Source organism: Budorcas taxicolor, chromosome 18, assembly GCF_023091745.1.
Source record: "Budorcas taxicolor isolate Tak-1 chromosome 18, Takin1.1, whole genome shotgun sequence".
NCBI classification, from domain to species: domain Eukaryota; kingdom Metazoa; phylum Chordata; class Mammalia; order Artiodactyla; family Bovidae; genus Budorcas; species Budorcas taxicolor.
Genome location: NC_068927.1, coordinates 65,642,588 through 65,658,364, shown reverse-complemented (window position 1 = coordinate 65,658,364; position 15,777 = coordinate 65,642,588). Strand labels below are relative to the sequence as shown.

At 61.7% G+C, this 15,777-nt stretch overlaps 1 protein-coding gene across 3 annotated transcripts; it reads right to left on the bottom strand.

The window, feature by feature from the left end:
* Positions 1 to 6,163: 6,163 nt before the first annotated feature.
* On the bottom strand, positions 6,164 to 14,831 carry ZNF444 (zinc finger protein 444). Of its 3 annotated transcripts, none has more exons than XM_052655284.1 (5): positions 14,735 to 14,831; positions 10,042 to 10,378; positions 8,342 to 8,440; positions 7,994 to 8,078; positions 6,164 to 7,181 (listed from the first exon to the last, which is right to left on the bottom strand). In XM_052655284.1, exons 2-5 carry the CDS (start codon positions 10,351 to 10,353, stop codon positions 6,601 to 6,603), a joined length of 1,077 nt encoding a protein of 358 aa, XP_052511244.1. In that variant the 5' UTR covers positions 10,354 to 10,378; positions 14,735 to 14,831; the 3' UTR covers positions 6,164 to 6,600. The 3 variants fall into 3 exon arrangements, with proteins under 3 accessions (XP_052511244.1, XP_052511242.1, XP_052511243.1); XM_052655282.1 differs by lacking the exon at positions 14,735 to 14,831 and adding an exon at positions 11,834 to 12,163; XM_052655283.1 differs by lacking the exons at positions 8,342 to 8,440; positions 14,735 to 14,831 and adding an exon at positions 11,834 to 12,163.
* Between the last annotated feature and the right edge of the window lie 946 nt (positions 14,832 to 15,777).

Genomic DNA, 15,777 nt, shown 5'->3' with positions numbered 1-15,777 from the left:
TTGGTTCCTATCAAGTACTTGAGGAAGTGATAGACGAGGATTTAGCCTGCTCCCAGCAAATAATATATGTAAGTGTCTCCATTAGGATGAAGGTGTAAATTGAAAGACCGAGGAAAGAAAATTGCAGCAGGGAGTGGGAGGAACTGCTGGAATTTCCGTCTGCTGTCCCCTGCGTTAGCCTACTGAGAGAACACAGGGAGCTGAACACGGGGTGGACGGGTGGGTAGGTTGGTAGGTGGATGGCTGATGGATGAGAGATAATTGAGAGATGATATACAGCTGAGAGAGATGACAGCTAATAGGCAAGACTTCCCTGATGGCTCAGACGGTTAAGGACCCACCTCAGTGCACGAGACACAGGAGACGTGGGTTTGATCCTTAGGTCGGGAAGATCCCCTGGAGGAGGGCATGGCAACCCACTCCAGTCTTCTTGCCTGGAGAATCCCCTGGACAGAGGAGCCTGGTGGGCTACAGTCCATGGGGTCGGGTCGCAAAGAGTCAGACACGACTTTGCGACTGAACAACAACAACTGCTACTTAGGGAGTACTCAAAGGAGACATAGCCCTTATATCTCACAGGAGATACGGCTAGGTAGCTGCGTAGCTAGATGTCTGCACAGATGCATAGAGGGAAGGAAAAAACAGTCGTAGAAAGAGAGAAAGACACCAAGGATCAGGGAGAATGTGCGTGTGAGCGTGTGCTTAGCCGTTCAATCCTGTTGGACTCTTTGCAACCCCACGGACTGTAGCCCGCCAGGCCCCTCTGTCCATGGCGTTTTCCAGGCAAGAACACTGGAGCTGGTTGCCATCCCCTTCTGCAGGGAATCTTCCTGCCTGACCTAGGGATTGAAACCTGGCTCTCCTGCATTGCAGGCAGATTCTTTACCCACTGAGCCACCTGGGAAGCCCATATTTGCTAGTAACAGTTAAAGAAGAAGCAAGATTGTTTAACTCTTGCAGGCCTCTCGTGTGCCCAAGTCTGTTCACTCATTTCTGTTTTTGCTGCAGCTAATTCCCCCATTAGTTATTCCCTCCATATCGATAGAGGAAGGGAAACAGGCATGGTTCTTGTCTGGCTGAAGACATAAACTTCAGTTTTGCTCCATTTGGCAAATAGCAGCTGCCTGGGCCAGGGGCCCTTCTATCCCCTACTTCAATCTCAGTTCCCAGACCAGGGATCAAACCCGAGCCCTCTGTGCAGGAAGCTCGAAGTCTTAACCACTGGACGACCAGGGAAGTCTCCGTTCCTAGGTTTTTAGTATACACTTCCAGATTACCTTCCGCCAGCACTATAGGAAGGTACCCACTCCACCTGGGAGAGTCACCTATTTTGAGAGAAGTTTAGTGAGAAAGACGCAAGCATTGCTGGTGCCAAAGAAAGACCTAATTGAATTATTGAATGGGAAGGGAGAGAATTGGTGGAATTTTAAAACAGGCATGGGTGGCTGAGGCTGACAATCGTGTTATCAGAAGGGGCAAGATGTCTGAGAGACAGGGGGAGAGGAACCCGCGGTCAGGAAGCGTCATTTCTGAGCTGACCCCCTCGAGCACATTTCTGTGAGAAGCTGGTGAGTCAGAATGCGGTGGAGGCCAGGAGGGGTCAGGAGGTTGAGAGCAGCCTGTGAAAAGCATCGCTGCTGTTGAGGGTGCCTTCACGCCGGGACCTCAAGTGGAGTGACGTCAGGCGGTGGGGGCGGGGGTGGGTTCGTGCTGATCCATCCTGAAGCCTGCAAAGGTGGGCACGACAGCAGCCAGGACGCAGAGTTCAAGGGACAGCGTGGCCTAGCCTTTAACGGGTGAGTGGGCAAGAAGGTGTGGACATTTTTTTCAACCTTTTTTTTACTGAACTATAGGTGGCTTGGAATGCTGTGTTCGTTCGGGCTGTGCAGCAAGATAACTCAGTTATTCCCACATGCATCGCTGTGCAGCCGCCAAGCCGTGTCTGACTCTTTGCGACCTCATGAACTTCAGCCAGGCCTGCCTGCCCGTCACCAACTCCTGGAACTTGCTCAAACTCAGGTCCATTGAGTCGGTGCTGCCATCCAACCATCTCATCCTCTGTCGCCGCCTTCTCCTCCTGCCCCCAATCTTTCCCAGCATCAGGGGCTTTGCCAGTGAGTCAGCTCTTCGTGTATATATATATATATGCACAATGCTCCAAAAGTTCTCTTCCAGTTCGGTTTATCATAGGCTTATCATACTTCCCTGCACTATACAGTAGGGCCTTGCTGTATATCCATCCTCCATATAAAAGCTTACGTCTGCTAACCCCACCCTCCCACTTCAGCCCTCCCCCAGCCCCCTTCCCCCCGAAACCGCCAGCTTGTGCTCGAGGTCCATGATTCTCCTTCTGTTCCCAAGATGGGTTCATTTGTGTTGTAGTTTAGATTTCACGTAGAAGTCATACCACGTGGGTTCGGTGTTTCTCCCCACCTGACTTAACCCACTCAGCTCGATGGTCCCTAGCTGCATCCGTGTTGCTGCCACGACTGTGCTCCTTTCCATGGCTGAGTGGCCTTCCATCGCATGTGTGCCCCACATCTTCCTTATCCATTCCTGCTGATGGACACTTAGGTTGCTTCCATGCTGCTATGAACATAGGGTGCCTGTAACTTTTCAAATCATATTCTTCACGTTACCTCTTGTGAGTTGGGCAGTTTCTAAAATCCCATATTCGTGTGCTGTGCGGTCCAGCGACTCGGCATTCGTAAAGGTCTGCTAAGATTTAAAATTTTAGAGCCGTATTTGTCTTTTCAGTCTTATCAGAGAATTCTCTGCACATACACACAATAAAGGGCCTCCCAGGTGGCCCTAGTGGTGAAGAACCCCCCCTTGCTAATGTAGGAGACGTAGGGACGTGGGTTCGATCCCTGGTTTGATCCCTGGGTCCGGAAGATCCCCTGGAGAAGGAAATGGCCCCCCACTCCTGTCTTCTTGCCTGGAGAATCCCATGGACAGAGGAGCCCGGGGGCTACAGTCCTGGATTTGCAAAGAGTCGGACAGGATGGAGCGGCTGCACAGCAACAACGCGTACACTGGAGCCGCGAACAGGAGGTCCTCGTGCAGCATACAGTCTCCACGAAGCTTCCCTTCTCTTTCCGCCTGAGAAGGGAGGTGAGGAGAGACTTCCGGGGTGCGGGGTGCCAGGCAGCCTTCTTCCCTGCGGCTCAGCTTCGAGCAAACACCCCTGTCCACTGTGCTGAACGCTCCAGTGTCCCCCTCGGTCCCTCTTTCCTCATCCCAGACCAAGATCCAGGGATCGCAACAAAGCCTCTAAAGGACACAGGTGTGTGATTGCTGGGGTTGGGGATCTGGGTTGATGGAGACCCCTTCTCCCTTTCCTGCCCAGAAATCACCCAGTGTGGGTCCAACACTCCCCACTTCCCCCTCCCGCGTTCACCATCTCACAGCCAGGAAAGAGGGGACTTGGGGGTCAGCATTCTGTCGTCGCCCTGACTCAGGGAGGGGCAGCTGGGAGACACCCTCGTGTCTCGCTGGCCGACGGTGCGACTGTGGGAAACTGCAGGTCTGCAGACTTTGTCTCCTCACTGATGACTTGGTTGTACCTGGCTTTTGTTTGTTTTAGTTCTTTTATGGACTCTTTCAGTCTGCTGTGTCATTTTCTGAGTGGAGTGGGGTCATACTATAGATCTGGTTACATTTCTCTTTCTCCCAGCTGCCGGCTCCCCCCACCCAATGCTCACAGTGTGTTAAAGAGAAAGTTGTGATTCTGTGAGTACCTCTAGGTCACCGCCTCTGGCTTCAGGCAGTATTCAGCATAAAGCTGTAATTATTGATTTTTTAAAATCTCATACCTCTCATATTCTAAATGCTTTCTTCTCTGTAATCACCCTGTGTGTTTTCAGTTTTCTAGCTTCATTGAGGCTTTCAACGGCTAAGTTAAAGACCTCTCTTGGTAAATGTTACGTTGCACTTGAAAATATGTGGGTTATTCTTGAACGTCTTTTGATATTGACTTCTAACATAATTCCACAGTGACGAGAACGGACTCTGATTTCAATACCTTTAGATCATGAAATTTTTGCAACTTATGTCCCTGGATATGTTCCAGTGTTTCCTGGTTTACACTCTGTGGGAATTTGAATAGAATTTGTATCCTGCTGTTGTGTGAAAGCTGTTTAAATCGTATGTTGAATTGGTTCACAGTGCTTTTCAGGTCTACCATATCCTTCTACTTCTCTGTCTATTCATTCCATTAATTTTTGAGAGTTTGATATTGAAGCTCCATATGAAAATATTAATTTACCTACTTAAAAAATAATGGTAATATACAGTGGGACTTTTCATGGAAAAAGACCCTGATGCTGGGAAAGATTGAAAGCGAAAGAAGAGGGCAACAGAGGATGAGACAGTCGGACGGCATTGCCATCTCAGTGGACGTGAGTTTGAGCAAACTCTGAGGAGCTGGTGAAGGACAGAGGAGCCTGGCGTGCTGCAGTCCACGGGGTCACAAAGAGTTGGACACGACTGAACAACTGAACAGCAAGTGGAACTACATGTAACCTTGTTCTGTATTTTCCAAGTCTCCTGTAAACGCATTATCATGCTTTCAGAACTTAAAAAAATGTAAAAGAAAGAACACACACACGAAGCAAACAAAGAATCTCATACCAAGAGATGTCAAAGCTCGGTTGAGGATGTTCTGGGCTCCTTTACCACAGACCCCCAGGACGCACAGCTTGTTGTGAGAGGATTGGAAGGACCAAGGCTGTGTGGCTGGTGGAGCAGGGTGCTGAAGAAACGTGGCTCCTCAAAGCTGGTCCATGCCCCACCCGGACGGTGGCCCTCCACATCTGGGTGCCCTCCTCCACCAGAGAGAATAAACATGGTCCCACACCTAACTAGCTGTGCTCAGGTTAACCTCTGACTTGGCAGGAGTGGTGAACCAAGCCCTCTCTGTAACAGCTGTTGGCCCGACTCAGTTTCACTTGCAAGGAGGTAGAGGAGCCGGGGGTTGGATGTCTTGTTCGTCTACACTGCGGCATGATGTTATCAGGCTGCGCAGCGGATTCTCACCTCCTTTCCGGGGTTTGCCTGGACGGTGTGCAGGCACCTCCCCCTCTTCCTTGGGTGGACATCCGAGCCGGCCGGCGTGTGCACCACGCTACACAGGTGCCGCTGTGCGGGGCCAGCACCGCAGTCCGCGTGGGTCCCCTAGGCGACAGGACGCGAGCCCCCGGATGCTGCTGCCACACCTCGAACCTGGGGTCCTCCGCCCGCCTGCACACCCGGCCGCCAGCTTCAGACCCCGACCGCGGCGCGGCCACGCACCCCTCTGATTCCTCGGTTCCCCCATCTGTGCGGTGGGGTGACCACAGCGCTTGTCTCCTTGGGTTCTGACGATTCAAGGACTTGATGGCTTTGAGTGCTTGAAAGCGGGGCCTGGGGGCTGGCACTTGGCACGCTATTGGCAGAGCCCCGTCCTCAGACCCCAGTTCCGGGGGAGACACCCCCACCTCCCCTCCTCTGGTCCCCTCGCCGGTCTGGCTGCAGACGTGGCCTCTCCGAGCCAACTTCCTCTGCCAGGCGTAGCCACACGGACCCGGGGTGCGGAAGGAGGCCCTGCCAGAGACCGCCTGCGAGGGTCACTGCTCTGCGGGCCAGAAGGGCAGGCCTCTACCTTCATCTCCAGGGCTGGCCCCTTCCGGGAGCGTTATCAGCCCCGTCCCACAAGGTGGACGCTGAGGCCTGAGCGCTTGCTCTAGGCACCCTGGAGACCATCTGGAGGCCCCGCCTCCACCAGCTGTTAATGGTTTCGTAAGGTGGGGCCCGGCTCCGGCTATAAACACCCGCGGAGTCCAGCTAGTCGCTTTCCCAGACTCCCTCGCAGCCACATGGCAGGGCCCCGTGGCCTGGGTCTTGCTGGTCCAGGGGCTAGCAGAGGGAAACGAGGGCCGTGACCGAGTGGGGTTCTGCCAGCAGAAGCCCGCCAGGCTCGGGCACTTGATGCGCAGGAGCCCAGGGGAACTCACCCTGTCACCTCTCAAGGGCTCATCGAGTCTCTAGGCTCAAGGACAAGGAACCAAGCCCTGGGCTGTGCCGACTCCCAGGGCCCTGCCAGCCGGGAGGGGCCCCGGTGGGGCCCACCATGCCCCTCCCCGACGACTGCTTGGACAGAACGCAGGCACCAGCGGCTGCACAACTCGTCAGCGGCTTTATTAACACTCTCCAGACGCTGGTCAGCGGCGGTCTCCGGCACCTGTCCTCCTCGGGCCTGCCTGACAGGCCGGTCGCAGCGCAAGGACCCACAGCTCGGATACCCCTGCTGGAACCTGGTCGTCCTGTCGGAGCCATGCCGCGATCCACCCGTCCTGGGAGCGGCAAGGGGCGGTCTCCCCGGGCGGGACGAGACGCAGTCCCCTCCCTGCAGACTCCTCCAGCCCGGGACCCCGCCCCTGCCCAGGTCCTCGACTGGGCTCCGGGTGGGGAGGGCTGCAGAGGCGTCCTCGCAACGCAGAGACTGCGAGGACGAGGACGGGGCGGGGGCTGACCCAGAGACTGAAGTTCGGGGCATCGCGCGACAGGGCTCAGGCACCGGGGTGCGGAGCCAGGGCAGAGGCGCCGGGCGCGCGGCCGGAGCTACCCCAGGGGCCAGGGCGGGAAGGGCGCGGCGCCCTCTGCACCCGGGGCTGCTCCGCCCGCGCCGGCCGCACGCCCGTGGGTGCGCTGGTGGCGGAGCACGTGCTCGCGGCGCCCGAAGCCCTTGCCGCACTGCCAGCAGGCGAAGGGCCGGGCGCCCGAGTGCGTCTTGCGGTGGCGCACCAGGTGCTCGCGCCAGTAGAAGGTCTTGCCACACTCGCAGCAGGCGTGCGGCTTCTCGCGCGCGGGCAGCGGGCGCAGAGCCGGGCCCGGGCCGCCAGGGTGCGTGCCGCGGTGGCGCCGCAGGTGCTCCTTGCGCCGGAAGGCCTTGCCGCACTCGGGGCAGGCGTGCGGCTTCTCGCCTGAGTGGCTCTGCCGGTGGCGCAGCAGGTGCGCAGGCTTCAGCGAGGCCTTGCCGCAGTCGGGGCAGGACGTGGTGCCCGGGGCCGCCAGGAAGGCGGGCAGGCCGGGCGCAGGCGGGGCTGGCGGCGCCGGCGGGGGGCTGCCCGGCTCCTGCTTGTAGGGGCGCGCGGCCTGGGCGTCTGCCGTCGCCGGTTCCTCAGTCCTGGGGGCCGCATCTCCTACAGGTAAAAGCGCAAAATCAGGACGGCCACGGACTGGCTCATGGATGCTGGGGCCAGGATAGTTCATGGATGGGGCGTGAACCAACAGGTGCAGGGGCGGAGGGCAGGGTGGTCACGGCCTGGATGGACTGGCAGGGGGATAAATGGGCGCTGGGGGTGCATAAGCTGGGTGGGTGGACGCACTGGTTGACGGGTGGGGCACTGGAAAGGCTGGTTCAAGGATCGGGGAACAGGACGGCTCATGGATGGGGGGGTGGACAGACTGGTTGATGGAGGCTGGACCAGCTGGCTCAGGGATGGGGGGGGCGGGTGGACAGACCAGTTCACGGATGGGGGGAGAGGATGGTTCATGGGTGGGGAGGTGGAGAGACTGGTTCATGGGTGGATGGGGGTGGGCGGAAGGACTGGTTGATGGATGGGGAGTGGGCTGGGGGAAGGATGGATGGGCCGGCAGGTGGGGAAAGACAAGCTGTGAGGGGATGGACAGAGGCTGCCAACGAGGCGCCTGGTGAGAACCAGGGTGCAAAGCCGGGGTCAGGCTGCCGGGACACAACCCTGGCCCAGCAGGCGCCCATCCCGGGTGGGTTAGTCTCTTCTGTGCCGGGCCTCCAGCTGCAGGGAAAGGCTGGTGACGCCGGGGTCTCGAGGCCGCCACCGGAGGTCAGCACTGCAGGCGCTCCCGTCCTGTCTGACCCCCGGCCCCGTGTGCCGGGCCCTCCGGGGCGGGGTCCGGCACGAGAGGGTTGGTCCACTGAACGCGTGAGTGACGGGCAAGTGGGGAGCGTGGTGCGGAAGGAGGGGCTGCTCACCTGAGGGCGTCGCCCCACCAGCTTCCTCTCCCACGCAGACCCCGGAGCCTCTGGTCGCATCCTGAGGCGCCCTTGTCGCTGGTCCCTGGAACCAGAGACCCCACGTCCAGCTGAGAAGCTGGAGCCCCGCCACCTGCCCTCCGGGTCCTGCCGCGGGCTCTGAGGGCAGCGGCCGCCGGGCTGGGGTCCTCCATGGACAGGCTCGTGGAGGCCCACATGGCGAGGCCTGAGACCTCCCACCGAGCACCTCGGCAGCGGGTCCTCCAGCCCCCGGCAGCCTCCTGAGGGGCCCGGGTGGGCGCCCCTCACTCCCGACCCACGGGGCCGGCGGAGACCAGGAGTGCTTACTACTCTGAGCCACTGCGCTTCGGGCGGTTTGTTATCCGACAGGCAGACCACTGATGGAGCCGCTTTAATCCTGCTTTTAGCCTCGATGCCCTGTGCCAGCTCCAAGACAAAATGCAGAGGGAAAACACAGAGGCTATTTTCAACTCAGCACCAAATTAAGCAGCTTTTCCCAGCTGTCCCGCGGACGGCTCTGAGCAGTGTGGCACAGCCAGAGGCCCATGCTTGAGAGACAGCCTCAGACCCACAACTTCTGGCTCCTTTATGCTCTGGTCGCGGCTCCTCGAGGAGTCTGTGTGGAGTCGTTTCTCCTGGAAAGGCCTCCTGGTGGAGTCACTGTCACTGGACTGCCTCCCCAGGTGGCTCAGTGGGCAAGAATGTGCCCACCAATGCAGGATTCGTGGGTTCCATCACTGGGTCAGGAGTAGGAAATGGCCACCCACAGCAGTATTCTCGCCTGGAGAATCCCACGGACAGCTCTGCGGCAGGGAGAAACTGGCCCCAGGACAACGTTCAAATGCGCGGGAGGCCAGTCACACTACAGCCCCGAGGCTGCAGGGCTGAGCCTCTGGGCGCAGCAGGACCCGGGCTGCCCCAGGAGGCCTGCCCTCTGCCCCCGTCTGCCGGGCAGGGAACACTGGGCCAGCTGGTCCCGCCAGACTGGGTCCTGAGGCCACGCCGGGCGCTCTGAGGACCTAACTCACGGCGGAGGCTCCGGCCCATGCGGGCAAGCACCCACATGCGGCTGAAGCGCGCCGCACCTCCTGGCGGGAAGCTCGGGAGCACTCCAGCTGGCATTCCTCCGTGAGTCCCGCCATAGGCTGTCGCCCAGGGCTGGCGCTGCCCCCTGGGTCCCGGCAAGACCCTCCTGGCCTCTCCCTGCCGCCGCTCCTCAGCAGTTAACCCGTGTCCTTCGGCTAGGACCAACCACAGCTGTGGGCAGGGCAGGGTCAGTCCTCAGGGTGGTCCAGGGACCCTGAACTTGAATCAGTCATCAGAAGGGTGGGCCTGGGGCAGTGTTAGTCGTGTCCAACTCTCTGAAACCCCTTGGTCTGCAGCCCGGTAGGCTCCTCTGTCCTTGACCGTCTCCTGAAGTTTGCTGAAGGTTGTCTGTGCACCCACCGTCCCTTACCACCAAGGCAGGCCTGACCCTTCCCCCCACTGCCACCATACCATGGACCTCAGGGTTCGTGGAGCCTGTTGGGGGTGTCTCCATGGGGAGCCTGGTGGAGGGCTGGGGGCAGGGGGCAACCATGGGGGGAGGGGGAGGACCCGGGGGGGGGGGTGAGCAGGGGGGGGGAGGGATGGGGGTAAGGAGGGAAGGGACAGGGGAGGGGACAGGGGTGAGCGTGAGGGGAGAGGGAGGAGGGACGGGGGCGAGGGAGGAGGGACCCAGGGTGGAGGGGGGCAGGGGGCTGGCATGGAGGAGGGAGAGAAGGGACCCAGGGCGGAAAGGGGAGAGGTGAGCTTGGGGGAGGGGGAGGAGGGACCCAGGGCAGGGGGGGGAGGGAGCGTAAGGGAGGGGGAGGAGGGACAGGGTGGGTAGGGATGGGGGTAAGGAGGGAAGGGACAGGGGAGGGGACAGGGGTGAGCGTGGGGGAGGGAAGACGAGGGACCCAGGGCGGAGGGGGGGAGGGGGTGAGCGTGGGAGAGGAGGGGGACCTGGGACCCGGGAGCAGGCGGAGGGCGGACCCCGGGCTCACCCACAGCTCCTCCAGCAGCGCCACGGCCTCCTCGCCGCTCTGCGGCCGGCGGCTGCACACCCAGGCCTGCACCTCGGTGGGCAGCGCGCTCAGGAACTGCTCGAGCACCAGCAGCTCCAGCATCTGCTCCTTGGTGCGCACCTCAGGCCGCAGCCAGGCCCGGCAGAGCGCGCGCAGCAGCCCCAGAGCCTCGCGGGGCCCCGGGGCATCGCCCAGGTGGAAGTGGCGGAAGCGGTGCCACGGCGAGTCGGCGGTCAGGCCCTCGGCGGCGCCTCGCTCCTGCTTCACGGGGCCCAGGCCCAGCGCCTCCATGCGGCCGGTGGCGGGGTCACGGCGCCTGCGGGGAGAGGCCGCGGTCAGAGCGCCCTCCGGCAGGGGCCCCACGTGGGAGGGCTAGCCGCCCCATCCCGTGCCTCAGTTTACCCCCCGCCCCCCGAGATGAAGGGCTCGCCCGCCGCTTGTGGGCCCGTCCCCACTCTCCCCCACTCCTGCGTCCTCCCCGCGAGGACCCAGCGAGGCCGCTGGTGCCCAGGCACCCGGGCCTTGTCATCAGCACCTCCTATGCTGGTGGTCGCACCCGATGCTACACCCCGGAGGCGGAGGCTGCCGGCTCCCCAGCGCTCCGCGCCCCGCCTCTCCCTCACTGACCAGGGTGGACACGAGCGTCCCCCTCCACCCTGGGGGCTCAGGTGGACGCTCCGGCCCCAACATGACTGTACGTGGGGCTGGGGCTTCGCGGAGGATGTGGAGGTGAAGTCGTGGTGGGGCCCCAGGGTGTGGCTGTCTTCACAGGACAGGGCAGCTCTGCCCCTGACCTGGGGGGACACAGCGGGAAGGGAAGGCAGGGTTCGCAGGCCGGGGAGAGGCTCTCCCCACATGCGCCCACCTACACTGATCCCGGCCGGATCCCCGCCTTCCCAGCCACAAGGAGCAAGTGTCTGTGGTTGAAGCCGCCTGGTCTGCAGTGGTCAGGCCTCGACACTCACAGGGCACCCGGGCACAATCTGGGAGCTGGGAGACGCTGGGGACTGACTGTAAGGCCCTCCACCCTCCCAGTGGAGTCACTGGACTGTCTTCCCAGGCAGCTCAGGGGTCAAGAAGCTGCCTGCCAATGCAGGAGACGCAGGAGACCCGGGTGCGATCCCCGGGGAGAAAATGGCAACCCACTCCAGTGTTCCCACCCAGGGAGCCCTGTGTCCCCCCGCTTCCTCGTCCCTTTCCCAAAGTGCGGGACACAGGCAGGCAGGGGCCTCGGTCCTAAGGACTGAAGACACAGAGCAGGGCTCCAGGGCGGGGCGATCTTGAATGGTCTGGGGACATTTCTGATGGCCAGATGGGGGTGCTGGGAGCGGCACAGCTGGCATCTAGCCAGCGGAGGTGGGGATGCTGCGGGGGACCCTGCAGGGACCAGAACGGCCCCACCCCAACAGAGAAGGACGCAGCCCCCAAATAAACCCTGCCTGGAACCACGGTCCCCGAACAGTCCAGGGACCCTGGAGTTCCTTCAGGGCTACCTCGAGGTGACAACACGCTTCCTGACTGAGTTACCAGTCCCTTCCCCGCCTTCCCTCCTGAGCATGTGGTAGGCCCCCCACCCCCACCCCGGGCCTCAGCAGAGAGCAGAGGCGGCCGTGGGAACCCAGCTGTTCGGGTCACAGAGATGTGCAAAGACAAGTGATGCCATGCTTCCAACTTTTCGTTGGGAAGACACGGTTATTCTTCGTTTAAAAACCGTTATGGGGCATGGGAAAAACTGGGAGATTCGGATTAACACATACACACTACCACGTACAGAACAGAGAACTGATCCGAAGCTAGTGAATAGCGCCGGGAACCATACACGAAGAGAATCCATAGAAGAGTGGACATGTGCACGTGTAACTAATTCACTTTGCTCTACAGCAGAAACACACTAGTGTAAACCAACTATTCGTGCGTGCGTGTTAAGCTGCCTCAGTCGCGCCGACTCTTCGGGACCCCACGGGCTGTAGCCCGCCAGGCTCCTCTGTCCGCGGAATTCTCCAGCAAGAAGACTGGAGGGGGTTGCTAGTTCCTCCTCCGGGATCACCCCCACCCGGGACTGAACCCACATCTAGGTCTCCTGCACTGACACATGGGTTCTTTACCACTAGTGCCACTTGGGAGGCCCCTTAAATCAGCTATGAAAGTGAGTCGCTCAGTCGTGTCCGACTCTTTGCCACCACATGGACTCTACAGTCCATGGAGTTCTCCAGGCCAGAACACTGGAGTGGGCAGCCGTTCCCTTCTCCAGGGGATCTTCCCAAGGCAGGGGTCGAACCCAGGCCTCCCGCATTGCAGGCAGATTCTTTACCAGCTGGGCCACCAGGGAGGCCCTAAGTCAACTGCACTCCAATAAAAAAGAAAAAAAAATTAAGAGAAAAAAAAGTGCTATTTGTGTTAACATGTGGAAAAATCAACTATCGCTATTTCTAAATGCATTAATTACTATTATGAGATTTTCTCAGCCTTCCCTTCTGAGATGACACAGATGTGAACAAGTGCTTTTAAGATATAAAGGGGTCCTGAGCTTAAAACCTTTGAGACCACTGGCCCACAGCCTGTTTTTAAATTAAAGTTTTACTGGTGCACAGCTGTGCGCATCTGCTGGGCAGGGAGGATCCTCTCAGACTTAAGCTGGCTTGATCAGCCAGCTAGCAAGCGGCAGGGACTGAACTCACAGCTGCAAGCGGAGCAGCACAGGGACAGAGTGGGAGACGGGGATTAGCAGACACAAAGTGGTATACACAGGACAGAGCAACACGGCTCCACTGCGCAGCGCAGGACCCCAGTCCATCACGATGCGGTTCAGCATCAGTCCTGCGATGGACCAACATGGAAAAGAGCAGGAAACAACGCCGCAGCGGTGCATAACTGAATCACGTCGCTGGACAGCAGAAATGAACACTGTGAGTCAACGAAACCTCCATAAAGTTTAAAGAAAATGCAAAAAAGGGGGAGCGAGGTTCCAGAGGCAGGGGACATGTGCATGCCTGTGGCTGATGCACGCTGATGTATGGCAGAAGCCAACACAATATTATAAAGCAATTATGCTTCAATTTAAACAAATTATTAAAAATAGTTGCAAAACAAAATAAACGTTTAAAAAAAGATAGAAAAAATAAATGAGAAGGCTCCGGATGGAGCGTGCTTGCCTGGCTGCCACTTTTAACCTGGCCAGTGTTTCGCAGCCTCTTTCACCCGGATGCCACCAGGGCCTCCCCAACTGTGGCAACCAAAAATGTGTCCCGGAAACGGTCCACGACTCCCCGGCGGCGAGGGCAAGGGTACAGTGGGCCCTGCCGGGGAGCCACCGGTCCACTGGACTAATATTTACTCAGACCAAAGGGCCACCTTCCCAGCGAGTCGTCCTAGGACAAGGCACGCCACCTTTTACGCTCTGAATCTTCCGTCCCCGGGGCTACAAAATGGGGAAAGTCGGACCAACCTAGACGTCTCAGGAAGTCAAGACGAACGGAAAACTGCGGGGCGCGCGCGGGGGCGCCAAGCCAGCCTTCCACCAGCCTCCGCCCTGCCCACTCCCGTCACTCTGTGCGGTGCCGGGGACACCGCTTCCAACAAAAGCGCCGGCGCTGCACCCAAGCACCCGGGGAGCAGGGGCTGGAAGGGGAAATAGAAGGCGGGCGGCAGGGCCGCCGCAGACGACCAGGAGAGCAAACAGCCCTGCAGCGCGGCGCGCCCACCAGTCAGGCTGTCGGGGGGAGAGGGGGGCACGCGTCCCCAAGCAGGAGAGAAAGGAGGGCAGCTGACCCCGGCCCGGGGAAGGCGCAGCTCCGCCGAAGTGCCGCCCAGCTTGCAGAGACCCGCGCGCCGGAGGGCCGCCCGCACCCCGCCCGCGCCGGGCCCGCCCCCTCCCCGGAGCCCCTTTCCGCAAACCTCTCCGACCCGGTCCGTCCCCACCGGCGCCCCCAGACTCCCAGGCAGGGCCCAGCCCCCGCCCCCGCCAGTCCCCTCCCCCTCCCCGCTCCGACCTTCCCGCACCCAGCCCCTCTCCTCTTCCTACTCTCCCCACCCCGCCGCGGCGTTCTCCGCCCCCGGGAGCCGCAACCCCCTCCCCCCCCCGCCCCTCCCCTCCCCTCCTCTCCCGCCCCTCCCCTCCTCTCCCGCCCCGCCCCTCCCCTCCCGCCCCTCCCCTCCCCTCCCCTCCCCTCCCCTCCCGCCCCGCCCTCCCGCCCCTCCCCTCCCCTCCCCTCCCGCCCCGCCCCTCCCCGCCCCGCCCCTCCCCTTCCGACCCTCCCCCGCCCCGCCCCTCCGTCTTCAACTCTCCCCGCCCCCCGGCGTTCTCCGCCCCTCCCCCACCCTCCCCCTCCCCCATCCGTCCCCCTCCCTCTCGACTCTCCTCAGCCCCGGGACCCTCACCCCCGCCCCCTTCCCTCCCCTCCCCCTCCAACTCTCCTCGGCCCGCCGTTCTCCGCCGCCCTCCCTCTTACTTCCCCTCCCCCTCCCCGCCCCGCGCCGTTCTCCGCCCCCGGGACCCGCACCCCTCCCCCTTCCCGACGCCCCCACCCCCGTTCGCGCTCCCAGCCCCCGGCCCCCTGTTCATCCCTCCCCCACCTCCGCCGTTCCCCCCTCCTCGGGCCCCCCGCCGGCCCCCTCCCCGAAGCTCATCCCGCCGGGCCCCTCCGACGCCTCCCTCCTTGCCCCCCTCGCTCACCTCACTCTCCCGGGTGAGGCCCCCCAAGCCCCCTCGGCACCTCGCGCATGCGCACAGCGCTCACCAGGACTCCATGCCCCGGCAGGCTTTGCGCCAAACGCGCCTATCCCCCTCCCCCCAACGCTCCCAGACGCCCCGCGGCCGCTTCCCCCCGGCAACTACCCCGCCGCTCTCACCCAGAACAACATCTCCCAGGGAGCACCGCGGCGAAGGCGGCCTCTCATTGGCTCTAGCCTCGGCAACCTCCCCCCCCCCCCCCCCATGACCGTCCCGGAAGGCGCTGCCGGCGCCAGAACTACATTTCCCAAGATGCACCGAGGCGCCGCCAGGTTTTGGACTACATTTCCCACAACACACACACACGGGTCCTCGCCCGGGCCCGCGCGAGGCACCCCCACCACCCGACCCCGGGCAGGCGCAGGCGCGCCGAAGGGGCCGAGGGAGGAGGAGCCGGGGTGGCGTTGCCATGGAAATCGGAGCGGCCGGTCCGGAAATGGGGCCCCTGCCGCCCAGAAATCCGTCGGCGGGGAGGAGGCGCCGAGCCGGAGCTCCGCGCCAATCAGAGCTGCGCGCTGCGTCTCCTTGACAACGGGCCGCGCGTCACCCTCCCTCCCCGCCCCGAGCGGACGCAGCTGGGTTCGAGTTGGCCACGCGGCCGCGGCGGGCCCGGCCAGGGCGCCCTGTTCTGCCGAGTGAGCCTGGTGCGCGGGTCCTAGACTTCGCTTGCCTCCTCGCCTTTGAGTCGGGGAGCGGGCTGTCTGCAAGGTCTCGACTGGCCTCCGGGGTCCGGGCCGCAGCCTCCCCATCTCAGACCCGGGAAGGAGATGCACAGACGGGCGCAAGACCGAGGCCGGCCGGGAGCCGCGCGGACCCCGGGCCCAGTCGTCGCCCGGGGCCACACCTCGTGTCCTCGGGAAGGGTGAGGCGGACACGCCCCTCTCCCCCACCTCCGCCTCCGCCTCCGGGGCTGGTGCGCCGACGGGCTGAGACAGTGGCTGGCGCGGAATCAGCGTTCACCAGACGGACACTTTCCCCCTGGTCTC